Source organism: Anarhichas minor, unplaced genomic scaffold (genome assembly GCF_050575085.1).
Source record: "Anarhichas minor isolate MPS153535 unplaced genomic scaffold, ASM5057508v1 ptg000018l, whole genome shotgun sequence".
Classification (NCBI taxonomy): domain Eukaryota; kingdom Metazoa; phylum Chordata; class Actinopteri; order Perciformes; family Anarhichadidae; genus Anarhichas; species Anarhichas minor.
The window spans coordinates 8,551,255-8,577,685 of NW_027466464.1; the positions used below are offsets into that span (position 1 = coordinate 8,551,255).

The 26,431-nt window shown below is 44.5% G+C and overlaps 1 protein-coding gene, 1 long non-coding RNA gene and 1 pseudogene across 2 annotated transcripts; 1 reads left to right on the top strand and 2 right to left on the bottom strand.

Annotated features, from left to right (window-relative positions):
• Positions 1–31: 31 nt before the first annotated feature.
• On the bottom strand, positions 32–1,325 carry LOC142953046 (gamma-crystallin S-like; annotated as a pseudogene).
• Positions 1,326–1,684: 359 nt separating this feature from the next.
• LOC142952649 (uncharacterized) lies at positions 1,685–2,860 on the bottom strand. Its single transcript, XR_012954696.1, has 3 exons — positions 2,782–2,860; positions 1,896–1,947; positions 1,685–1,730 (listed from the first exon to the last, which is right to left on the bottom strand). It is a non-coding gene; the product is annotated as an uncharacterized LOC142952649 (long non-coding RNA).
• Positions 2,861–8,425: 5,565 nt separating this feature from the next.
• Positions 8,426–19,512, top strand: LOC142952640 (DNA-binding protein SATB2-like). The gene is made up of 10 exons (XM_076094484.1): positions 8,426–8,588; positions 9,724–9,912; positions 11,744–11,870; positions 12,049–12,172; positions 12,820–12,922; positions 14,406–14,914; positions 15,013–15,209; positions 15,313–15,487; positions 16,468–16,659; positions 17,639–19,512. The coding sequence occupies exons 1-10, from the start codon at positions 8,426–8,428 to the stop codon at positions 18,191–18,193; spliced, it is 2,334 nt and encodes a 777-aa protein (XP_075950599.1). The 3' UTR covers positions 18,194–19,512.
• The last annotated feature ends 6,919 nt before the right edge of the window (positions 19,513–26,431 follow it).

A 26,431-nucleotide genomic window follows, 5' to 3' on the forward strand; every position in this document is an offset into this window, starting at 1 on the left:
AAACTCCTTTTATGGTTAATTATACAAGCGTCTACTCAGTTAGGCTTCTGAAAGACTGGACGGTGGGGTAGACGGCGCCCCAGTCCACCGGCTTGCGGTACTCGCCTTTCTCCAGCAGGTACTGGCGGCCCTTGTAGTCGGGGTGCTCGTAGAAGGCCCACCAGGAGTGCACCTCCCTCTGGTGGAAGCTCTCCAGCACGGAGGGGCAGTCCTCGGTGGCTTCAAACACCCGACCCGCAAAGTCCCCTTTGACATAGAGCTGGATCTTGTGAGGATCAGCTGAGGCCTGGAGGAGGACGCAAAGAGGAAACAGAGAGAGGAGGGTTTGGAGAGACGTGGTGCAGATATGGGTGAGACAGTGACAGGGTAGGTTTAAACAAAACAAAATCTGTTTAAAGAAGGAGTTCAGTCAGGACGGGAAGGCTTACGAAGTGAATCATCTTGCAGGAGCAGACTGTCGCTGAGGCCGATCCAGCTCTTGTCGTCGGGGTACTCTCCTCTGGTCAGGACGTACTGGTAGCCCACGTAGTTCGGCCTCTCGTAGACCACCCACACTGGAAAAAAAAAATAAGTGACATTTACTTGAAAAAAAGCTAGGTAACAATTTGCACTCAGAAATTCCGAGTAATTTTTACTCAGGAATTCTCAAGTTAAATTTACTTACTAGTAAGAATTGTTTATCCAAAATTTTCAAGTAACTTTTACTTGAATATTTCTTCCTTAGACATAAAATGTACTTAGCCTTTGATAGTAATCTTTACTCAGGCTACCTTTGCATCTAATTACAAAACCCCAGTAAAACTCAATTAGGTGTTTCATGTATATTTAACTAGCTTTTCTTTACTTTTTCAATTGAGAAATATTAAGTAATATTTACACAATATATCTTTTATCTACTACTACTCTACACAACTGTTCAAATATGAATGTTGCATTTTTTTTAAACTGGGCTACTGTTAATTTAATAAAATTGTCTTAACATAAGGCTTCTACAAAACATCTTCTTTTAAACTACAGCAGCTTTACTTGTTAACTGGTGAAAGAGGTCACTGCTGACAGACACACAAATACCAACATATATAATCTGGTTGGCATTGCCAGACAAAACATTTCTAAATCAGTGCTGTCAATAAGAAATTTAAGAACACAAACGTTTAGTCATTTAACAAACACTTTTAATTTGAAACGATGGGTATTGCTTGACAACACTTAGATACACATAGATATAGCCCATGAGCAGAAGGCAGGCCTTTGCCACACTTTGACAGTCATCAAGAACCTCTTTTCCCTCTGACGACGAACACGATTGTCAGGAGTGAAGCCATTCTGTGTTGCATTTCCATGGATGACAAGGATCTTCATGACATGTTGAGCATAGTCCTCTTCAATGACATCTTTGAAATTCAAATTTACTAATGTTCACTTTTACATCTTCAAGTCTGATGTGTTCTCAAAAAATGACGATAGTGGGGGAAACAAACAAAAATATTGAATGTGTTCAAATGCGTCATTATGCATCTATTCTCAGTGTATATGAGCCCAACATAATTTTATATAACATTAGATATCTAAACTTTACCAGGCTGGGTGATTCCAGCATGGGTCTTTGTTCCTGCAACTCCGCCCTTTGTCCCAAGTATCTCCAGAAAGTTGGTAGTGCAATTGTCCAATTTCAACAAAAAGTTTCGCTCCAGATGAACTGTGGTTATTCTTCTGAACTCCTCATTGATCTGAAACAAAAGACAATAAAAAACATGATCAAGATGAGGTACCTTGCTAAAACAATTAATGCAGTAGTCCTCCCAGTATAATGTACTATTGACAGCAACACAAACTACGACTTCAAATGTATATGTCAAGTTAATTAAACTATAACAGTACTAAGTTGATTTTACCTTGTGTCAACTGTTGATGTCAACTTGCTGAGAGTGAACGTCCTTTAATATTCTGTGAAATATAAAAAGAAATTATGTTAAAACATGAACACACAACATTAAATCTGAATTTGGCTTAAATCTTCATATTGATATCATGTTTTATCCCCACGCAAAAAAACAGCACATAAACAAGCCACCATAACGTTAATACTGAGATACACAGCAGGCCTGGTCATGTTGATATGCGACACTAACTCAACACAGTACTGGCACCTTGTTTCATGCCCAAAGCCTTCATCATCAAGGACACCACATTGGATAGAGACATAAGAGACCAGTTTAAAACTAATGACAGAAATATAAGTTACTGTAAAAATATGTCAGAATATGATAGTGACAAAATAATGTTAAGTGTATTAGACTCGCTCTAAAGTCACTAATTCCATCACATATGGAATATTTGTTAGCACATGACCAGTGTGCTTGTTGCTGCTTAGCTATGATTCCCTGTCTTGTCACATTTTCCTCATTCGACCTCGGCTGCACTTGAGGATGTCCGAGAGAAAGCACGCTGTGCGTGTGACTCAGCACAGCACCTGTGTGGCAGAAGTGGGCTTCACAAAACCGAAGTAATTCCCCCTCGTCGACGGAGCGCAGCTGGTCGAGCACCGTGTCCCCAGGCCAACAACTTTGCAAGGGAGAACCCTGTAAAATCGTGACCAAAACCACCAAAAACATGTCCACAAAATGTAGCGCCGTGAGCCATGTCTGTAATGCTGTCCCAAGTTAGCTAGCATGATAGCCTAACTAGCTAGCACGCTAAACTGACCAGTTCACAACTCAAACACAGACTTGACCGAAGGCTCAACAGCAACGTAGAGCATTAATTAAACATATAACCTACCCCAATGGCTCCCGTCCATGAAGTTCCTCTCCTCAGGTGAAACGCTGCCGTCCTTGTTCAGGTTCTGCTGTTCCGTCGTCTAGTTGAAGAAAGGAGCGCGAAATCTCCTCTGACGTCACCCCCTGAGTACGCGCTATAGGTTGCCAGGTTTTACTCGTATTACCCAAGTACATTTTACTTTGTTGTGTCAGGTAGTGCATTCAATACAGTAGTTTAGTAGATATTACTTAGTGTGAATGATTAAAATGTACTTATAAAAATGAGGATACATAATTACAAACAAACACCAAGTAACACATTAAATAAAAGGTGATATTTTAAAGTAAAAGCACTGGAATGATAATTTCTTGTAAAATTTACAAAAATAATCGAGGTAATAATTACGGGGCCAAAAAGTCTTGAGCACATGAGGGAATCTGATGTCAGGAAATATGACATTATTGAGAAAGAGGCTGTGGGATTACGCTGCATAAAGACCGCTGTAAACACACACACAGAGATGCACAAATACAAATAGTATGGACCTCTATTTCATGAATATATAAATGTTAAACAAAAACAAATCTAGTTCCTCAAATGGCCACTAGATGTCCATGTTGTTTCCCATGTTATTTTCCCATTAACCCCCTCACTTTAAACATAAATAACAAACAATATTATGGTCCGAAATGAGCAATAACTGCAGAAATAAGTGTGTATTACTACGAGTGAACCTTTAGATTATAAAATACAAATAATGAAGGAATACAAATGATCATGTAACGGTCTATATTTTAGGTTTTAGATGTGAGGCCAGTACCTGTCATTACCATTGTCACCACAAGAGGGCAGCATTTCACCAGTGAAAAGACAGCGAGCGCTCCTCGTCCTCAGAGGGTTTCTGCTGTTTTCTGCAGCTAGAGGAATAAAAGTGAATATTTTGGGGTTTTAGACTTGAAAAGAAGACATTTGATGACTGAAATAATAATTTCCTCTGCTTATATACAGCAGCGTCCGCCATAACGAACAGGTAATAAGAGCTGGATTGAGCCTTGTGAAAGCACTCTTTAATTGCATTCCATCACACACACACACACACACGCTCATGGTGAGCGACTTGTGGTGAGCTGTCAGAGATACTTACGATGATGTAGGACAGACGAGTGTTGGCAGTTTGCACACACACACACACACACACACACACACACACACACACACACCACAGAGGAGGAGCGACAGGAAGGCAGACAGGCGGAGTAGTAATGATAGGTGACTATTCCATCCAGAATAAATGAAGGAAAGCTGACCGGCTATTTGAACAAGCACACGAGTTTTAATGCAGCATTACAATCAGTCTGCGCAGTGACATTCAATCTGTGGTGTTTAGATTTTTAATCCCACCCGTCTGAGGAAAAAAGTGAGATTTTGATCATTTGTCTTCGCAGGTAATATCGTCAAATACAATTCCTAAGTCTACCTGTCGTTTATGAAACTAAAACAGCTTTAATGATGAAACATTTGACTTTCTTTAAGCGGGTTACATCCCAAAAACATAAATAGACAACGAGTTAGAGTTGGGTGCGTGTTTTTGTCCCCTTTCAATCCTTTAACTTGAGTTTTTCTGCGCCGGCAGACGATCCGCTCCACTCTGATCATTTATGACTTCTTGTAAATGTGTGAATCTCTTCAGCGTGTCTCAGAATGGTGACGTTGTTTCACATGAATCTTTTCTCTCTCTCCTCCTGTTCGCTGCCATCACGACATCTGGGCAAATTAATTCTCTTTTCTAAATCGGTGATCGCATTATTCATTTAGTGCAGGACTTTCTAGAGTAAAGGTAGAGAGACATTAAAGGGTTTTTTAACCACATGCTTCACAACTTCTACTGTGTCGGTCTCTCTTTGGGTTTCCCTCCCTCCCTCCCTCCCTCCTTCCCTCCCTCCCTTCCTCCCTCCACATGTGTCACTTTACTGCTCTTTGCTCAGCAGGCAGCAGCAGTGTGCCCTCATCACTCCTCGTCTTCATATCTCCTCGCTGGTTCTGCCGGAGCAGCGTTTTTCTGACACAAAGGGGGGAAAGTGTGACTCTCAGGCTGGATTCTCTCCTTTTCACCAATGGATGGAGTTTATTCCCCAGCGGGCACAGCGACTTCCTGAAAAGTGAGTGAGAACTTGATTGGAAGTATACAGATGAAATAGTTCATAAAGAAGGAATATACCTTTTTATGTGCACACATATTTAAATGTGATTTAAACGATTTGGTTTTATTACAGGAACGTTAACTTTAACTCTAACGTTGACCATGAAAACTCTCATTATTTGACAATAATAGATATTTATAAATACAGAAATGTCTTTTTATGTATATGAATAAATATCTTTTTGATATTTCAGTTAAAGATGAAGTACATAAGTAATTGCATTATTTAATTTTTGGTTCACAGTAAAGCAATACCGTAATATTCTGTTTGTATTTGATCAAATGTGAGGTAAATAACCTAATAATCTTAAAGGAGTGACTCTCACAGTCTTTTATTGCTTTACAAAGAATAATAACTTGACACACATTTAACTGAATATATGTAATATGATAAGATACATTTAAAAAGGTAAAAGGGAGATTTAAATACGACAATGTATTGTCATAACGTTGGAGTTATAACAATACATTTTTAAAGGTATTCACCATATTAAAATCATAAAGACACGTCTTATTTCTAATACTTAGACTGTCTAAGGTTTGAAAGTTGATAAAAAGGTATTATTGGATAGATTTAATATTGCTTCCAGAGATGCTAATATCCGTAACGTAAATGTTGCTGTTGGGAAGCGAAGACGGTTCAGACTTAACGACAATAAAGTGATTAAACGTGTGTGTCGAATTCCCCAGAATGTCTTTACAATTAGTGTCTATTTGCAGATAAGGAGTCATAAATAATGGACGTGTTATTATTTCATCTCTGTTGAAACAAGTTGTAAACTATCAGCAATCCATCCGTTTAATAATGAATATAACTAATATGATGTAGTATCATGATATTAAGTATTTAAGGGCATACTGTTGGTCTGTTGAAGCCAAACAAACTCTAAAAATCATGATAGTGACAATAAATATTATTGACTTAAATGTTCTTCTTTTACTGGATACAGGCCTTAAACTCAAAAGTGAATTTATATTTATATTATACTGAACAAAACCTAAATTGAACCAACATATTTTAACCCTCAATAACCACTGCTTTGTGCAGTTTCCTAGTACACAAACTAAACTTCTGTTTACATCCAGTGTTTCCTGTGTTCATCCCAAACTTGTGGGTGTCACCAGACCCCAAAATGATTTCTACTGAACTAAACTGTAGTCCAGTTTAACTCGAGGAGCCCGTGAACTCTCTTCAGGGCTCCTGGGAGAATCCACAGTTCATTTAATATCTAAAATGCCGTTAAAGGCCCCTTGAAGCCTGTAAATTAGACCCTGATGAATCTACTCCAGGAGGCTTTTCTGTGATTTGTCAGTCGGAGGCTACTGAGTGTGACTGTACATTTGGCCTCCATGTGTGCTCGTAAAGTCTGTGGTCTCCTGAAGTGCTCTCATGTGTGTGAACGAGTGAGTGAAAGACGTAACAAGGCCCCAGCCCTTCTTTTTGTTTTACTGCATTAATGATGTAAAAGTATATTAGCCCACTAAAGTTATTTACATGAAAATGCACATATATGAAGTCGTAATGAAGAAAAACAACAGAATGAGGAATAAAAGCCAATAATAAGGAGACAAGGAGGAAATATGTGTTTATTAAAAGCAGACACACAAACTGCAGGAGAGAGAAAGCAGCGTATGTTCGCGCTCTCATCTCTCATTCAAGTGTGTGATGGAGCCTGGTCCTGCACCCTTAAATTACATTTAAAGAGTTTAATCGTCATTGTGTCCTCGTTCGGTGTGTGTTGAATGACTGAGACGGATGAAAAAGCACTTTTTAGGGGGAAACAGATTTCTTTTGGGGGGGTTTCTGACGTTATTTTGGTTTTGGTGGCCTGGAAACTGCTGCGCGATCGTGAAGTCAGTTTTATGATAAAGGATTAATGGGAAAATTAGCAAAGGCAGCGTGGGAGGGACAGCTGTGTCCAGAGGGACCGAGATCAGCAGCGACATGGTGGTCCTTTAGGAACAAAACTGCTTTTTAATCATATATTATAGAAAAACAATTGTTGTCAGTTATTGTGCAAAACAATTCCAGTGTTGGTGTTGGCCCTCGATAGCTTTTGTTCTTCTCGTACGTTGTTTATCTGATGGCCGGTGTGTTAAAGAAGTTGGTGGAAGAGGAAGTGCGAGCTAGCAGCTTCCCCCTGCTCCCAGTGTTTGTGCTACGCTCGGCTAATCACGTCCCAATCCCCCTGTGCAGGTGAGACGCACGCACATGAATCGATGTGTCTACTCGTCAGTTTTTGTCTGGAAAGTTATATCAAACACATATAAACTATTTGATTTGAACAAATCAATGAAATACATTATTTAATCATGCCATGCCTCAGTTAGAGTGTTCATTCTCTCTCTCAGGTCGTCGTCACGCTCCATACTCCCATCATTTCATTTTGTCTGGCTTGTGATGGACGGGCTTTTTTCAGCAGCTAATAATTGGCCATGTGTGTTTTATTATAGTCAGGTATATATATATATATATATATATGCTTTGAGGCTTTGCTGACTGTTTAATGTTTTTTTAAATAGAGTTCTCTGACAGTAAAAGAAACCTTTTTATAGTCCTGAAACCACATGGAGAGCTGAGATGTAAACATCACTTTTTACATTTTTAAATGCCGATACTTTGGACATAAATGAGCCTCAGCAGATTACAGTACAGGAGTCCTGTGGGTAAGATGAGAAACTGAAATATTCATATTTGACAATATCATCTTTTAGAGGACTAGTTTGACAGCTTGGGAAATATACTTATGTTCTTATGTAGGAAGGTTCACTCTCCTATTACACCGCTTTGTCGAATACTTGATTCTGAAGCGATAAAATCATTTTAAAAGCAATATTTTGTGTCAGATTATTGCTTTCTGTCGTAAGTAGCCGTGTAATAAGCGTGATAAAGTGCAGCGAGCTGATTATTATTAGGAAATAAAGCCCTTGAAGACCCTCATGTCTCTGCATAAACACTGGAGACCGACTTCCTGTCGTCTCTGCTGACTCGTCACACCGTCGTGTCAACTTGCACAGTAAAGATACAACACGTTACAGTCGGACTTTTGTTTGTTAACATTTCTAGTGTAATTCTATGTTTTCCTTGGTTGTATTTCTACAGAGTGCATTGTCTGTCATTATAACGTGTGTCGTTTACTCCGATGTGTCCAAACAGAGAATAATGAACTCGTCTGTATTTAGTCTGACTGACCTGTGATCGGTCCCAGATGCCTCTGACTCTCGTGTCTGTTGTGGTCGTCGCTGCCTCGCTTGTATGTGAACAACAAAGAAATGAACAAAGCGACCGGTTGTTGATGAAACCGCCTCTAATGGCTCCTCACTGTCAACACTGGCTGAGTGTGAAATATGATATATACACAGTGTGAAGGTGCATTTGAACTTGTTTCAGTTGTTTCCTTTGCTTGATGTCTCCTCCCAGCTTCCCACTCTGTACTGGGGGCTCCTCCTGGAGTTTTCGGGGTGATGGAGCAGCGCGGGGGAACGGAGAGCCCCGGCCTTCGGGACAGCGCCAGCCCGGAGGAGAGAGGGGAAAGCCCGCCGTGCAAGTCGAGCCGCCTGGAGGTCAACGGCAGCCCGGCGGCTCCGCGGATCAGACAGAACGGCACGCCGCTGAGGCCGCTGGGAGGTGAGGCCGTCACACAGATACACGCATGCTTGAAGAAGAACTTTTTCGTAAAACCACAACGTCATCTTGCATAGTAAAGTATAACTGTAGGCGTGTTAAGAACCTAAATAAGTTCCACCTTAACCACACAAGATGTGACATGAATTTAAAGTAGTATCAAGACTTTTGTGGAGGATGTCGGTGTCTCCGGTCCGTGGGTGGGTCGTCCTTATTCACCGGTATTGCAGAGCTGCATGTAAACTTTAAAATACCTAACACAGAAAACACTCACGCACAAATGCCCATTATCCTCTCATGCAGTTGAGAACATCATCATGCATCATCACACAAACATTGTAACAGTACACACACACATATTCGGCTGCCTCCCTCCACCCTTCCCCTGAGCGGTTGTCTTATTGGCCGACAGCGTGCCTGACGCTGCTGCGGTTTGGCTCTGTCGCCGCCTCGTCAGGAGGAGGATTGATCGCTTGTTAATTAGCCGGTCCTGTGGGATGGAGCGGTGGACTTGGATGGGTGTGAACGGATCCAAGAGGAGCTCTCGGGACTCGCCCAATAACGAGTCAGCGTTCATGGCATCGCTCCTGAGCGCTGAGTGACACAGATATCATGTCCGGCGCGTTAAGAAGCAAGTCTTATTCGTTGTGGGTTTCTTAATGTGCGGTGAAAACAAATACAGTTGTACAATCTTACACCGACTGACATTCACGCTGGCAGCTGCCCAGTTTAGTCTTCCCCTGAGACCACCACGCAGCACCGACGCTGACACACTGCCAACAGACAGAAACCTGTCGCTGTCAGCTTTGGTTTCTGGAGGAAACGCTGAGACATAGATGACAAACAGGAAGCTTCAAAATCCTCCAAAAACATTCCTCGCTGCCCGATTTGTGCCTTGAAATGTAATTTTCTAAAAGAAGCTCCAGGCTACTACTTTGACAGTCTGAACCAACCTTTTAGACTGATGCTGCTGCTATCATAAACAGCTGTAAGTGCATTTATCTGGAGGCACCCAGACATGCTTGACCTGTCTTTTACGGAAACTTTAAGCAACTTCCACTTCCTGGAAAGAGGACAGACGACACAAACACACACGGTAGCTTCTCCTGTAACTCTCTTGTCTCTGTCCGTCTGCCAGGTTTGATGATCCCGGTCTACTGCGTGGTGGAGCATGCAGCAAACGGGGGCGTAGCCGGCGACTGCGAGGGGCACGGCGACCGCCACGCTGAGTTTGTGCTGGTTCATAAAGACGTCCTCTTCACGCAGCTGGTGGAGACGGCACTGGCTGCGCTGGGATACTCGCACAGCTCAGCTGTACAGGCAAGTGGTAAGTAGAGTCTGTGTCCAAGTGATTACTAAACATACGAGAGTATGCAACAACAGTTATACATTATTGGGAGACATAGAGTGCAAAAAGAATCCCTTTGACCTGCTGAAACCTGGTGTTTTTAGCTGCTACGGGCATTTTGTTAGCGTTTCAGCCCCTGGTTGCATATTGTGGCGCCGACGGGAAACATCTCATGTTTCAGTCTTTCTTATAATATTGATGAGAAATTAATTATTTCCAGCAGCGGTTTAACAGAGCACGACTGGTTTCCAGATGGGTGGGGTTTCGCCACACGGGCACAGAGAAGGTATTTACCAAGAAGGCATTTTAAAGATAAACCCGACATGCAGATCTGATGCGAGTCAGTTCACCCGCCTGGCAGCACGGAAGTTCAACCAAAACGTTTTCTCATCATATTGAGATCAAAACAAGAAGGCAGACAACATCCAGTCGACTGAGAAACAACAGCCTCCACACACACACACACACACACAGAGCATGGCAGTTTGACATTCCTGGTGTGTCCCGTAAACACAGGGCGCTCTAACCAAGTGGCCGACGCCCTGCGACCCCCCCCCCCCCCCCCCCCGCCTCTCCCAAATGGCTAGGTTTTGTTCTGAGAAATAAGCCTTTTCTTTTCAAATAAATAATTTTTGGCTGGAGTCGTGCATTTTTTCCCCCAGTGTGGTCACAACCAAAATTATACAGAGTCTCTTCTATTTTCTTCTGCCATTGAATTGCATCTTGCATAACTTTGGCTGGACTAGTATTTTTAAACTGGCACGGGGGTGGGGGGGGCACGTTTTAATTAACTTGCACATTATGGCTAATTAAAAAGAAGCTATTTCTTATTTAGGGTACATGGTTACTGCTCTGGAACATGACCTTAGGTGAATTGCTGAACTAAATATAACTGAAGTCCGTGTTTCGGGACGCATTCTCTGATATTACTCACTTAGAAATAAACATTTACCGTATTTGAGGGCTTGCAAACCCCCAGAGGTTCCCAGAAACAACCCACACTTTATTTTAAGAACCATACAGCACAATATCTCTCCACCGAATTATTTTTAACATACGCGAAAATATTCACGTGCACTGACAACATAACTTCATTTAACACTTTGGGCCAGGAAGAGTTTACAATGTGAAAGTAAGGTCTGTTATTCATATCGGCGACCTGTTGATGACATGTTGAAGTATTCAAAATCATTACTAAAGCAAAGTCAGCTGCAGGACACAGAAGAACTGCCAGATATGAGGATAGAACATGGTGCAGCGAGACAGGAGAGCAGTGACCTCACTGTTTATTCAGAGCATCAACAGCTCAGTCTTTAATGCTGAGCTGATTTTACATTTCTCCTCTGATTAATCAACTGGGGAGTCCCAAGAGAACAGCCTTTGTTCTTTTGCCCCTATCACCACCATCCTCATGCAATGAAGACACACACACACACACACACACACACACACACACACACACACACGAAGGAGGCTGGTAGGCCAGGCAGGGTCTGTGTTTGATTTAGCCGATCCTAACGCGATTAGGCCTGTTTAGATTTGCGCTTCCAGTCACGGTTGTTGGAAGGTTTGGGGAATGTTCAACCCAGGATGATGCTCCAAGACTGGGATGGTCGTCTGTTAAACTCCCCAACACACACACACACACACACACACACACACACACACACACACACACACACACACAAGCAGATTAGGTCTACATCAATAAGAGAACATGAAAACTAGATTTTCTGACATTTAAATCTTTTATTAAACAGACGCATGCTTTAGTTTTATGTGTATGTGTGTGTTTGTTTGTGTTCTCCAGGCATCATTAAAGTGGGCCAGTGGAAGCCGATGCCCATCCACTACCTAACAGACGCTCCAGAGGCAACCGTGGCTGACATGCTGCTGGAGGTCTACCACATGGTCACACTGCGGATCCTACTGCACAGGTTTAAATGATTATTATTTCGCTTTTAAAGAAAGAAGAGCAGCGAACAATGACGAAAAGCTCCAAGCGGGAACAAAAGAGTTAATAGCCTTTAACTTAAAGCCGACTGTTGGTGGATTTGACAGCCTCTGCTTTAAGTGAATGAGTTTGTACAATAACAAAGCGTCTCACGTGTGCAGCTTTGCGCGGCTGGAGGAGCTGCCGTCAGAGCAGTGGACCCACGCCACGGTGAGGAACGCCCTCAAAGAGCTGCTCCGAGAGACCAACCAGAGCGCTCTGGCCAAGGAGTGTCCCCTCTCCCAGGTATGTGCTCGCCGCAGCTACACCGAATACAGTCTCCACAGAATCAGACGGTAGATCACCTCTTTTCCATTAGATATCAATGTCAATCTGGGTTCGATTGTGTTTCTGTCATACACACAGATAGCCGAGATGCTGCTAAGTATTTTCTCTAAACACATGTGGTTTCATCATCAGTTCACCACACACTTAGAGCACTGTGTAATCTCTCTCTAACACACACACACACACACACACACACACACACACACACAAGTATTGATACCGTCCCATGGGAAAGGATGCAAACATGCACACCTCAATTATCCTCCTCACACACACCCTGCGGTCATTAGACTTGAGAGTGTGTCATTTTCAACTTGTGATTTATACGCAGGACTTAGTCATGATGTAATTAGTGATTAGGGGAAGTGTGTGGGTGGTGTGTGTGTGTGTGTGTGTGTTTATAGCCTGACTCATGTGAGTTTTAATCCTCAGTGCTTCCCATGTTGAGCTTCCACTGCTCGTGTAGAAGTGACCACAGTGCATGCTGGGAAAGGGGAGCTTGTCATGCAAAGAGCAAGAATCAATAATAAACTGATTACGAGTGTCGCAGGTTTTGTATTTTAGCTGCGACATGTTTATTGTATATGTTTCTGTGTTTCTGTCAGAGTATGATCTCAGCGATAGTCAACAGTTCCTACTACATCAACGTCTCCACCTCTAAGTGCCAGGAGTTTGGACGCTGGTACAAGAGGTACAAACGCATCAAAGGTAACTCCAAAGGTGTGAAGCAGCTGAGCGCACACGAAGAAAATCAGTCATTTTGGCCTTAAATCAAGTCTGATATTAATCTTTCTGGCATGAAGTGAAAAGATGAATGAACAGCTGAATAGAAATCTGTGTTATAACTTTTACGTGTGCACGTAATCGCAGTCTGTCGCAGGTGTCGCTTCACTTGGGTGGAGGCTTTGTGCTGCTCAGTAACTCCCCCGTTCAGTGCCGGCCCGTCCGTGAGCAGTTCATTGTCACGCGTTTCCTTGTTAAACTCTCCCACGTTGTTAAAAACTTCTCCCGTTTTAGCGATCAACTCTTCAGTGCACCTCAACCATCAACTCTTCAGCTGTTTATACTTTATTGGCCTCACGTTGCTTTGAGAAGTGGAGACTGTCGGAGCTCTTTTTCAATCTGACACTCAACGTGACTCACCTGCCTGGCCGCCTTTTGTTTTTCTGATTTAGTTGCTTTTGATGCTTTTTCGGGAAGTTTTTCCCCATTCATCTGTCCACCCCCTGTGTGCGTGTGTCAGCCTGCATGTGTCTAATCTGCTGCATGAGATGTCTGTCACTGACAGCTCTCAGTAGGACCGAACTGTCACACATGGTTTGCATTAATGTCACCCTTAATACACATGACAAAACTAAATGCTCTTAACTCCTAATGGAAAACAGCAGCAGCCCCCCCCCCCCCCCCCCCCCCCCCCCAACACACACACACACACACACACACGCCACCAAAACCCAGGAACAAGAGCTCCTCTTACACTCGCTCTACACACACGCACTGGGAAGGTAAAAATCTGAAGGCCTGCCAAACCTCACTCCAACTTTTATTCCCCTAATAACCTAAAATGCGACTCTCAACCGAACCCGGCAGACGCGTAACAAGAAGCAGATTTGTGTGGAGACGAGCAGAGAGGCCGCTAGGAGAGCAGAAAAGTTCAATGCGGTGATGAAGAGGACACACTTATTTGATCTTAACAGAGGAGACAGTAAAAGGGACAATAGGACTTTGTGGTAATGAGATCATCCTCTGAATCATTCGACCAGCAGTCCTACTTTTTCTACACATAAGGGACCCCCAGACCCCTGCTTCCCCTTCTCAATAAGCCTCTTGATATACTTATTTAAAAACGCCTGATTTAGGCTGTAGCCGCATGCAGGAATGTTATTGTGTTCGAACACTTGGTAGATGTTTGAGTGTGTAACTAAATATACTTACACCTTTGATACCCCCCCAGGTGAATACATTGAGAAGATGTGGTCAGCTCAGGATAAATCAGATATTAAAGGTACGTTCATCTTTTATGGATACTGACATAATGACATAATGCACCTTGTGAGGACTTCAGTGACCAAATGAAAGGACTAGAAATTAGACTGCAGCTGGATTAAAAGGTGAAAGGCCCGATCTGCTGCTTTCATATTAGTAACACAAACCTGTGTGTGTGTGTGTGTCTGTGTGTGTGGTGACACAGTGGAGAGGGATTTGGACCTGAGCATCCTCAGCCAGCGACCTCCCTTACTCTTACCCTCCCCCACCCATTTGGGCTCCCTGGGCGGCCCCGGAGGTCTGTCCATCAAGAGTGGCCTCGGGGACACCCAGCCTCAACGTCTGCCTCACCCCGCCAGCCAGCACCACCCGGGTGCACCGCTGCGTCCTCTCCTGGGCCACGGCGGGCTCCTGCACCCCCAGCTCTCCCCTCAGCTCGTCCGTCAGCAGCTCGCCATGGCCCACCTCATCAACCAGCAGCTAGCCGTTAGCCGCCTGCTCGCACACCAGCACCCACAGGGAGTCAACCAGCAGTTCCTCCACCACCCGCCCATCCCGCGCACCTGCAAGGGCTCCGGGGCCGCCACCGAGCCCGGCCTCAATTGCTCGGGGCCTGAAGTCTCCTTCAGCATTTACCAGCATGTCAGGAACGAACTGAAGAGGGCCAGCATTTCTCAGGCGGTGTTTGCCCGCGTGGCTTTTAACCGCACACAGGTAAACTGAAACACACGACCTTACTGTTACCAGAGAGGATGCAGTTACGTTAACGCTCACTCCTGTGTGTGTGTGTGTGTGTGTGTGTGTGGCTTCAGGGGCTGCTGTCAGAGATCCTTCGTAAGGAGGAGGATCCTCGCTCGGCCTCACAGTCGCTGCTGGTCAACCTGAAGGCCATGCAGAGCTTCCTCACCCTGCCGGAGGGCGAGCGGGACCGCATCTACCAGGAGGAGAGAGAGAGGAGCGCCAACTCCACCCACAACCTCTCCACCACCCACATCTCCAACAGCAACCCACTCAGACACGCATTCACAGGACCAGCTCTGCCAGTGAGGGACACTTTGTTTGACTTTGTATGTCACATTTTATGTGCTGTTACTTTCTCATCTCATCTCACTCTCTGTGTCCTGCTCGGTGCAGACAAAGTGCAGCATGTCTGCCGCAGAGCTGCCGCTGAAGTCGGACCCGTTGGTCAACATCTCGTCGGGCGTCTATGAGGAGATCCAACAGGAGATGAAGAGGGCGAAGGTCTCCCAGGCTCTGTTCGCCAAGGTGGCCGCCAATAAAAGTCAGGTCAGTCCCACTGAAACATTTGTTGGTGCTTAAAGATGCATTCCTTGATTGTTACCACGGACTCGAGCCTAAACCTGCATTCAGAGAGGAACTGTCCCGGTGATAACCTTCTTAAGAATGACCTCACGCACATGAACCTCCCGTAAGACATCCGCGTACACATGCACACAGCGTCGAGCTGAGTTGATGATGTTTGAAGGAGTTGATGAGGGTGCAGCGTGCAGGTGTGTGAGGGGATCTGATTACCCGCTGTGGCCTACCATCGCGTCTCCATCCTCAGATAAACAATGCGGGTGATGGAGGGTGAGATCAAAGCAGAGTCTGCACTATTGGGAGAGAGGGGGGGGGGGGGGGAGACAAAGAGAGGAAGTTTAAATGCCTTTGCTGATTTATTACCAACACAGACTGAAATGGTTTGAGAGGAAGTGTGTGGAGACACACGAGATGCTAAAAAGTCTGAAATGATAAAGCAGTAAATGGACTGAAATTGATGGAGGGATGAGGCGGGCGACACAGTGGAGAAGGAGGAACAGAAGGATGCACGACGGAGGAAGAGATAGACAAGACGACGGAGGGATGATCGCATTATTACCATTAATTTCCAGGCTGAAGGCTGCGCATAAACAACAGCTGGTGGCAGATCCTGGGTCAGCCTAGCAGAGATAATCTAATCTTCACACACACATACACACTTGCAGACTCTCGCTGCTCCCCTCCGACTTTTTCCTTCTTTATTTCTCCTCTCAGGGAACAACTTCTATTCTAACACAACGAGTAGTTTATTTATTTAAGAATCTGAATATAAAATACTCCAAAAAAGACAAAAACTGTATCCACAAACAAAATCTGCCACAAAAAGCTCATTTTTTAATCGTCATCTATCCAGAAGAACTCATCAGAAACGAAAGGACTTTTACAAAAAAAAAAAGTGCAGTCATGAAATCCTCATACGTTGATTTAAACACCCAAATCTCCTCCAGGGCTGGCTGTGTGAGCTGCTCAGGTGGAAAGAGAGCCCGAGCCCAGAGAACCGCACCCTGTGGGAGAACCTGTGCACCATCAGGAGGTTCCTGGCGTTAACGCAGGCCGATAGAGATCAGGTCTACGAAGAGGAGTCGAGGCAGCAGCACAGCGACAGGCTCCACACCGTCCTCCACATGCCAGAACAGCAGGTACAAACACGCAGCCAGTCGCCAGATTAGGCGCTCTGCAGTTTCTAGTATGTCACATGTAGCTACAGAGCATTCATTTTAGTTTCTATTTACTTTAAAAGCAATCAGGGAATTCATCTGTGGTTACTGGGAAGACTAAAAGAGAGAAATCCTGTGTGAAAACACGCTCAACCACGATGCAAGCAAAAGTGTTTTACGCGTGAGAACATGTGAACGCCAGCGTCTGATTTCTTGACGTCTCGTCCCGCCACCTGCTCCTCTCAGCAGCCCTCCTCTTCGTCATATTTGTGTCCCATAAGCCCATGAAAATAGAAGTGGTAGATGAGCGGCCCACACATTTCCTGCTGAACACTCCTCCATCCCACCCTCTCCCCAAAACCCCAAAATGCTCTCCAGTCTGGCCCTAACCTCAATATTATTCAGGACATTCCCTGTAATTATTGAAGCAGAGAGAAAAAAAGAATTGCCATTATCTTTATTTAGGTCCTTTCATTTTCGATGGACCACAGATTTATGGTGCTGGATTCCTGTGTTTGGGTGTGCTGGTCGCCCCGCCCTGCTAATACGCTGGAGCTGTTTGTGTGTGCATGCCGGTCGGTGACACTTCCGCTTGTTCTACATTTGCCTTAATGAGTCTGCACTGGTTCACTTATTACTAAAGCTTTATGTTGTAATTACACGTCATGAGGCTGTTATAACATCTCTACATCCGCTCGTTGTCTTGAACCCTTAAAGTGTCTTCAATGTTACATTATCATTATCCCTTTACGCTTTTATATGGTCACAAAAGACCTCGTCCTCTACATTAATACCATATTTTAATATTACAAAATGATACATAACACGGCAAAACGTTCAAAACTTCTTTCCACAAACAGAAATGTAAAATAGATTCTTTTCTCGACAGGCCCTCCACAGACCGCCCCTGCCACCTCTGACCACTCCGTCTCCGATTCGTGAAGACCCACAGCCCATCCAGCTGCTGGTCCTGCACGGCTCAGAAGACGGGCCCCAGCGCGGGACGAGCCCCGGCCTCGGAGGAGGCGGAGGACCGAAGAAGGCCCGGTCCCGGACGCGGATTTCCCTCGAGGCTCTGGGGACCCTGCAGAGCTTCATCGGCGACGTGGGGCTCTACCCCGACCAGGAGGCCATCCACACCCTGTCGGCCCAGCTGGACCTACCCAAGCACACCATCGTCAAGTTCTTCCAGAACCAGCGCTACAACGTCAAGCACCACAACCAGGTCAGAGAGCCCGTCCCCGGGGAGGACGACCGGGAGAGCTCGAGTCCCAGCGAGGGGGGCGTCTGCACGGCGGAGAGCCGAGGGGAGGAGGGTCTCTCTATGTCTGAGGAGTCCAGCGAGGACGGGAGAGGATCAGTGGAGGCGTTCAGAACAGAGGGCGGAGAAAGAGATGTGGAGATGGAGATGGAGAAGGAGGAAGGGGATGATGGGAAAGCCTCGGGGCCGGCGACGTCCTCCCTGTCCCCCTACAGCAGCCTGGACAGCCCCCCCTCTGCAGAGCAGCAGAGATAACAGCAGAGACACAAGAACTGAGGCAAAGGACACCATCAAACTGTGAAGCCGTGAATAAACACACACGCTGTCATCAGCTTCACCACAGCTGATGATCAGAGGAACTGTGGGAAAGTATTTAAGTTTGACTGAGAGGGGATACGGAGGTACTACCACTGCAGTGCGTTCACTTCCCACCAGTGTTTCTGATTTGATGATTAAAGGTTACAGTCGTTGTATAACTACCTCTGCAGCACAATCCACTTTGTTTACAGCTCTGTAAAGTATTACACAAAGTGCACACAATCACAACATGGAAGCTGTGTATTTCTCTGTAAAGTATTGAGACGGATTATCTACGGTGGATTATGCTGCAGGAATGGTTTGAGACGTCTCAAATCTTCAGGGGGTTTATGTTTATTTATGTACGATTGGTTTATTATGTTTTTAGAGTTTAATGTTTAGTTTGATACTCAGAGTTTGGCAGAGATTTCCTCTTGTGAGGCAGGTTTCACATGCTGGCACTAGAGTCAGCATGGGATTGAATTTGACAAGTTTAGGACCAGAAATGGGGTGTAATGTGACTGCTTTTGGGGTGTTTTTTTGAGGAGAAAGTCAACTTTTAGGAGCGTTTGACTCCCAAGCCCCACGGATGCCATAAAACGCTGGAATTGCAGTTTGCCCCAAATATTAGATGCCAACCTTACAGACTCACCCCGACAAAGCTTTTCAGTAAAATCCTCCCAAACCTCACAGTTATTTTCTGGTGAGATATTAGAAATAACTGCAAATGTATAAATACAAACTGGCATTGGGCAGTAGTACCTCATGAGACGAGCTTTCAGCTGTGGGGAATAGAGACATGCAGGTCAACAACACTAGAACCTCCACCCAAACATCAGCTGAGCTCCATGTGAAACTCACTGACAGTAAATCACTACCCCCCCCCCCCCCCACCGATATTTATTACTTATATTTACTAAAGTCTGAGTATTACTGTTGTGATTATAGTTTTGCTTTTATTTTCTTTGATTTGACTTCAAAAGTTTTTGTAAATGTGAGAAAAAATGAGGAAGTATGGACTCCGTGTTACACCGTTTAAAAGTATTTTTTTTTTTTTACAGACTGGAAGTTTTCTCGAGGACCTTTATGTACATCGTGATGTAAATGTTGACAATCCACCTGCCAAACTGATCCGTCATGGTATGTGGGACGCTGCCACTGTTTAGTGTGGTTTGAAAACACATTCTTTCAGTTTGACAGTCGTCTCTGTGCCGGTGTTCAACCGTTGTTCCTTTGCTTCTGTTGTGGGCAGGAAGTGAAGATCTGATAAAAAACGTTTTCCAAAGTATTCTCTGTGTGGAAAGTCTGCCTTTTTAAAAATACTAGATACAGATTTAAGATATGAAAGAGAGGCTCAACGTTATCATGTGAAAGCGTGCGAGAGACGCCGTCGTTCCACTCCATCCTCAGCCCTCGCATACCTCGACTCTCACCACCAACTTTATAAAAAGAGCAGCTGTCAAACACACACTGCACAGTCCTCGACCTAACCACAGACGTATGAATGTAAAAACAGCAGCTGTAAAGTGCAGAATGCAAAGTGTACAATGCAATTAGACTCAGACTGGTCTTAATGAATCTCCTATTCAACACATTTTGGAACTCCCGAGACAAAGACGAAGAAGCGCACAGATAGTCTGTGGTGTGGAGGTGATGGATGATGCTGTGAGTGGACGGTCCTCGGGGATCAATGCAGGCTTCGCTCTCAGCTGTCTGCGGGATGAAGGTGGAGCTGGATGTGGTCTTCCTGACCCCCTGTCCGGAGTCCACAATCTGTCGCCCCCATCATCTCATGACGGAGGACGAGTGCGGCCTCCTGTTATCACCGCTGGCGCTCTAGTTTCTAGGTCACACTATCGGAGCCCGGCCTTTTCTCATCGGGCATCATTTAGGTGAATGTAACTGATATATTCATGATAACGTTTATTGCGACACGTATAACAGACACATAGCTGGTATGTATCCTTTTAATACACTACCTCGTTGATCATAAATATGATCTGCAGATTTCTCCTCTTCGCTCTGGGGATCGTTACGAAGCGATTCATTTACGAGTCGTGGCGAACTCTGTGCAGCTTCTTGTCTACTTCACTTGCCAGGACACCTGATAACAATTTGAAACAGTTCAGCAGCTGCTAACACATGTCGATTAAGTGTTTGGCTTAAAGTGAATACTAATTTACAGACCGGATTAGAAGTAACAGCTCCCAGTGGTTCTGCTTGTCAAAGCCTCCCATGCAGCCTCAATGGGATTAGACCATCACCTCCTCTCAGCCACGGCTCTCACCTTCACACTAACCATCTATCAGGCGTCTGATTAGCAGAGCTCGACAGGGCCGGAAGAGGAGCAGAGTTCAACATGAACTGTGTGAGTGCGGGCTGGAAAACACTGGCTGCAGGTGTTGACCTGACGTGCATCAGATGCTGCAGGTAGTAGCACTTTTCCAGTTTGAGAGCTAATTTCATGGATTTTGCTCCCGTGAACAAACGCGGAGAGTAAACAACTTTTTTGTTTCCTGCTTCACATTACATTAGACGACTCTCAGAGCAGCTGGAGTGGAAACCAGGATGAGAAACAGTCGGCTCTGTTCTGGAAAGTCGTGGAAAAGCAACTGAATTCAACGTTTCACGTTCAGAAGACACATGTACATGAGCGGTGTGTCTTTAAAAACTAGTTTAGTGAAAGAAATCACAGCTAAAGAATAAAATGTCCTTGTTTAGTGTGTTCATCGTAGTTAACTCACATAATATTACAACTGCATCAGTGAGTGTTGTTACGGTCCACTGGATTTCTGCTAACACAGCTGGCTATTAGAGCCGTATGGCAGGCTGATACATGGGCATTAGAGGTGTGTGTGTGTGTGTGTGTGTGTGTGTGTTGTGGGATAGGGACGCAGGTGCTCTGTGCGCTGATATTACCCAGGATGCTCAGGGTGGGGGGTGTAGGGGTTATGGGGAGGGGGGAAGAGGCTCTCTGTGGAGCTCGCAAACACACCTGTGATCCCCTGTTAGCACACACACACACACACACACACACACACACACACACACACACACACTGTGCCCCCAGCCCCTGCGCTGCAGCACGCTAATACACACTCTGATAAACAGGCTAATACTCGCAGCGGCAGCTCTTTACACCCCATTGAACACAACACACGGTAATCAGTGAAGCCATCGCGTGGCACTGTGTGTGATGTTTGGGAGAATTCTGTGTGTGTGTGTGTGTGCATTGCAATGCCATGTATGCACAGAAAAGTACAGCGAGGCATTGCAACCTCATTAGGGAATGTTGTGTGTGTGTATAACAGAAAGGGCAAACCTAAGCATTTATTTTTTTTACATTCTTGGTTTTACTTTTGTACTTTTTCCCAACTTTCTAGTCCCCGGCTTCATTGCTAATATTTTGGGATGTGATTGTTCTGTTACACAACTTCATCAACCGAGTGCAAAGGACAACCACACGAACATGTTTTTAACACTTTAATGTTTCCAAACCACTGATTTAGAAGTGACAACAAAGGAGGGTTTTAAATCTAAAGTATCTAAAGTTAAAGTTATCACCTTGTCTGCTTTAAGTATTACCCAGCTGACCCACCATACTGGCTCTACAATGCAATGCAAGATGTTCTCCTTTGTTTTTACTTCTACATACTATGAAGTGGTTTAGGCTGAACAACTATCCGTTGTAAAACTCAAAGTTGCTCCTTTTTTTTAAAACTGTGTCCAGCAATGCAACTAACATCATCCCCTAAACATTGACTCCGAAATAAAAGTACTGACTGAGTAGAAGGTAACCGGTTTGAAAAAAATGCAAAACCTATGAAATACTAGACATTTAGTTGTAATTAAAAATATTAATGAAAAAACACTCAACACACAACTTTTGGTCCACACACACACACACACACACACACACACACACACACAGATGGTGAAAACACCCCTAAAACACCCAAAAATGAAACGAGTCAGAAAAAGACCACATCACTTCTCCTTAAAAAACAAACATTTCATTATGGCGGCTCTGGTGCATTAGTGGCCGGCCAGCAGGTTTTGATGTGCGCCTCTAAATCGCGTTACATTGAGCCAGTAAAATTTTTACGCCCCCCAAAAAAAGACATTTCAAAGCAAAACCCTTCAAGAGAAAATTGAAAAACAATCAAAGACTAATAAGGCTTCAAAAAAGTCTGGAATCTGATGATTTTGTGTATTAAAGCAGTAAAAACTTATATTTGTTGTTAATATATATACAAACTAAAGTGACTGTATGAACAGCAGCGTCGTACCTCTTAATGCCTCCCTGAGCTTTGAACACGCGGCTCCGGCCTTCTGACGAGCTTAACATGAGAGTCAATGAGCTATTAGTTCTGTGATTACATAAGGCAGCCGTGGCTTAATTCACGCTCGGTAAATAATTGTGTCATTGCACAGTGAGTTCGCTTCACCAGCCCTGGATTTCACAGCATATCCACCACTGCTGACATCCAACAGAATCATCTTATAGAAAAAGTCCAGTTAGGTAACAACTTTCACATTTAAAAACAATGGGAAATATCGGTAGCACCGCCACCCAACTTTCTTTCATTTCATTGTTTTGAAATCTTATGCAGCGTGCTGTATAAGAAATAGAATAACTTGTAAACTGATGCAATCTTAAACCTTTAATATTATTAGTTGATAAAGAAGAGTGAGAAATTACAAATAGCTTTTGAAACAGAGTATGAGATCACTTCTACAGTGTGCAATCGAGCCAAATGCATCGTATCCATGACATAGAAGGTGGATAAGTGACCACAGGTGAACTCTTTAACTCTTTAAGCAGGTCTGTGTAACCTCAGTGGAGGCCCAGCGGAGCCGTCGAGGAAGCACAGCTGGCCCGGGTGGCTGTGGGCTCTCGGCACCAGCTGCAGACTCTTGTGCAGAAAGAGCCACCAGGTGTCGGGGATTTCACGCTCCTTCCCTCCTCACGCTGGTTCCCACTGCAGCCTACTGAACCGTTACCGGGTTGGATTAACACCGGCTGTTCCTCCACGGCGCCCCGCCATTGGGCCCGCTGCACGGCGGCGCTCCTCGCTGCTTTTGTCGACTGGCTCCCCGGCTCCCTCGCACAAGACAGAGCAAAAGTATGTTTGGATTTGTTTTCAAGTTTACTTGGAGTCGCTATTGTTTTGTAACCTTGTAAGCTGTTTGCTGACCGGTCGACCGCGGCTGTTTCCACTCTCTGAGCAAGTTATGTTGTCAAGTTATGTAAAATGCTTCTTCTTCCCATTTAATCAGGGATAACAAAGTGAAGGTATTAAATCATAACTATGAGAAGTACAAGTGCACGCGGAGAGTTTCCAAAAGTGACAAACAGGTGTGTTGACCTGTGATTCCTCCTTGTGTCATGCGACACCCTTCCACCAAGTTTCATGAAAATTGGCTCAATAGTTTCTCTATTCTTTCTCCTCCTTCTTTCACTATTTCCTCCTTCCTTCCTCCCTTCCTCTCCTCTGTCTATCCGATATCTAACGACGAGTGTTTGAAGCTTAACTGGGATGTAAACAGAGAGAGGAGGTCTTCAGAGTAGTAATCGCATATGCACACAAATCAATGCACACAGATGCATGCACACACACACACAGATGCATGCACACACACAAGCCTTCAGACGGGCAGCACAAACTTGCAGCCTGCTAACAATTACAACAATTAGTGGTTCGGCTTTGCCAGCCAGCCGCACACTGCCTGTTTATGATGTGATCGAACACAAATGTCATAACAGTGAAGCTTTGAGACAAACATGCTGCATTATCAACATGATGCCTGAGAGTCAGTTAACTACAGCAAAGAGGGAGAGTTGGTGCAGCAGATATGCAACGGTGGACAGAGGAAGTCTGCACATTTACTGAATCGTCTGCAAGTCACTTCGAGCAAGTCAGCGAGCCTCGAATCCCTTTGTCTGCTTTGTTACAAGCACTCACTTTTGAAATATTCATGTTTATCGTGGCTGCACAGATTGGTTTGCAAGTTTGAGACGCAGAGGTGGAATCTGAAGAGCCGGCAAAACCTCAAAACTGAGAACAAAGATCTGTGGAGAGTTGTCCCTGCATCTGAAATGCTGCACCACAGGCCTTTTTTTTTAGCTAGAAGCCATTTTGAGGAGGAAAAGCATATATGTGTAAAATAATAATGTATGATCAGAACGTCTTGGTGCAGCGAATGTCCAGAGGTCAAGAAAAAAAGATTCAGATTCCCCTCACGAAGAATAAGCACAGCAAGTTTCATGGAGACTTTACTTTGAAAAAGGTCAAATGAGTGCGTGATGCCATGTGGTGTGGCCGCAGTGTCGTGTCCCTGTTCAGGTGGATTGAAGGTTCGGCTGCATCGGGGCGCAGCAGGAGAGCATTAACGGCTGCTGCTGGATTGAGCAGCTCTAACTGGATTTGCTCCGGGAGGAGAACTCGCAAGTGACTAAAATAAGGTTAGTGGGCATGAATATGTGTGTGTGTGATCACTGTCATTAACGCACGCATCATCCACGCATCAAAACACACACACACACATACACACACATGCCTGTGTAACTTCATTTCTGAAGACCAAACACAATGGGGCCTTTTCACAGAAGACATTTTGACATGTCGCAGCAGGAGAAGCACAGGTGTAAATAATACAATGAAAGAGTTCCATTAAGCTGCTTCAGTTTCAGGGTTGTGGTATTGTGCATGCTGGCTCACTGTCACACTGTCATGTCTTACTGGGACACTTGAATAGAACAAAACCGGCGTTAATGTCATAAGCGACACCTGTGCTTTTTTTTTTTGCCTCCTGTGACAAGTCAAAATGTCTGCTGTGAAAAGAAAAGGGCAGCACTCTTTGATTAGACTTCTTATTCTCACGTCTTCTCTGTTCATTGGAGGCTGGGGCCGTTGTTTCTACAGCAGGGTCTGGCCCCAGGTCTTCGGCTGATAAATGTCAAGTAATCTGCACAAAACAATGTCAAATATTTAATTCAAAACGTACCAAATTATTAATTCAAGTATCAATATTTAATATGCATTTAAATTTGCATAGAATGGCAATTTTATTTTATTTAGCAGTCCATGGGGGACTAATGCGTTCCACAACTACTTACTTATTTCATGTAGTATTAAGAGCTAAAGGATTACATTAAAAGAGGTGTTTTTTCATCATTAAACAGATTTTTGTGGTGAAGTTTGGGAGGGAGTTCGTCACCCGTGCCCCGCCGTTATTTCTAAGCATTGAAGTGGCTTGCTGGTTACAAGTGCTCATCTCGATTATCTTCACTGTATTTGTGTGCGTTTGTCTGGGCGGTGACAGCAAGCGTCCTCCATTTTGGACCCTCTTGCTCTCTCTGAACAGAATCCATTGGTACCGATTCACTTTGTGTATGTTGAAATCAGATCCTACTTTTTAAAAGAAGACACGCTAATAAAGAAGATGAAGACCCTGAACGTGTGGCGTTGCAGTGGATCGACAACGATCCAACTAAATCCGTCTCTCTCTGTCTGTCCTCTTCGATCTCTCCAGTCGTCTGTCTTCCTGGCAGGCAGCAGTCTATCCTACGCTGGGACCGAAGCCTCCTCGGCAGACAGCGGCCCTAATTTCATTAATTATAAACCAATATGCTGCTGGCAGCCCCTCTGGAGAGGACTTTACCCAGCGCTGGCATCTGTTCGGAGCAAACACAGCGAGGGATGGAGGGATGGAGGGAGGAGAAAACAAGGACATCTCTGACTCCCGCCATGGGTGAAGCATGGTGCTGTGCAGGGGGACGGATGGGTGGAAGAACGAGGCGGTCGGTGGGGTTTTTAAAGTTCATGTTTCCAACAAGGATGCTGATGGAGAGAGTAGGGTCGTGTGGTAGTATAGTTTGAGAAGAGACGCAATATTTAATATATTGTGCGACCGTCACTGAAAGTTATTTCAAAACAAACCACGATCTGTTTTCTAACCTTAACCAACATTAACCAGGTGGCATTATGCGTCTCTGTGTGGGACACGAGGCTGATATGAAAGGTATTTTCGTATCAGAAACGTCGACATCCAACGCATCGTGTGGTTTGCAGAAACATACAATGCCAACCGTTTATTTCTGGCGACTGGGTTGAAATCTTAGACACATTAAGTCAAATGATAGATTTCCATTTATGGAAGTTAACAACCCTTGACCTGAGACTTTCCACAAAC

Excerpts from the sequence above, each read along its gene's own strand:
- LOC142952640 (XM_076094484.1), top strand. The coding sequence starts at position 8,426 with ATGGAGCAGCGCGGGGGAACGGAGAGCCCCGGCCTTCGGGACAGCGCC. Across the intron at positions 12,923-14,405 it reads GAGGTACAAACGCATCAAAG|TGGAGAGGGATTTGGACCTG; the intron begins GTAACTCCAAAG and ends GTGGTGACACAG. Across the intron at positions 14,915-15,012 it reads TGGCTTTTAACCGCACACAG|GGGCTGCTGTCAGAGATCCT; the intron begins GTAAACTGAAAC and ends GTGTGGCTTCAG.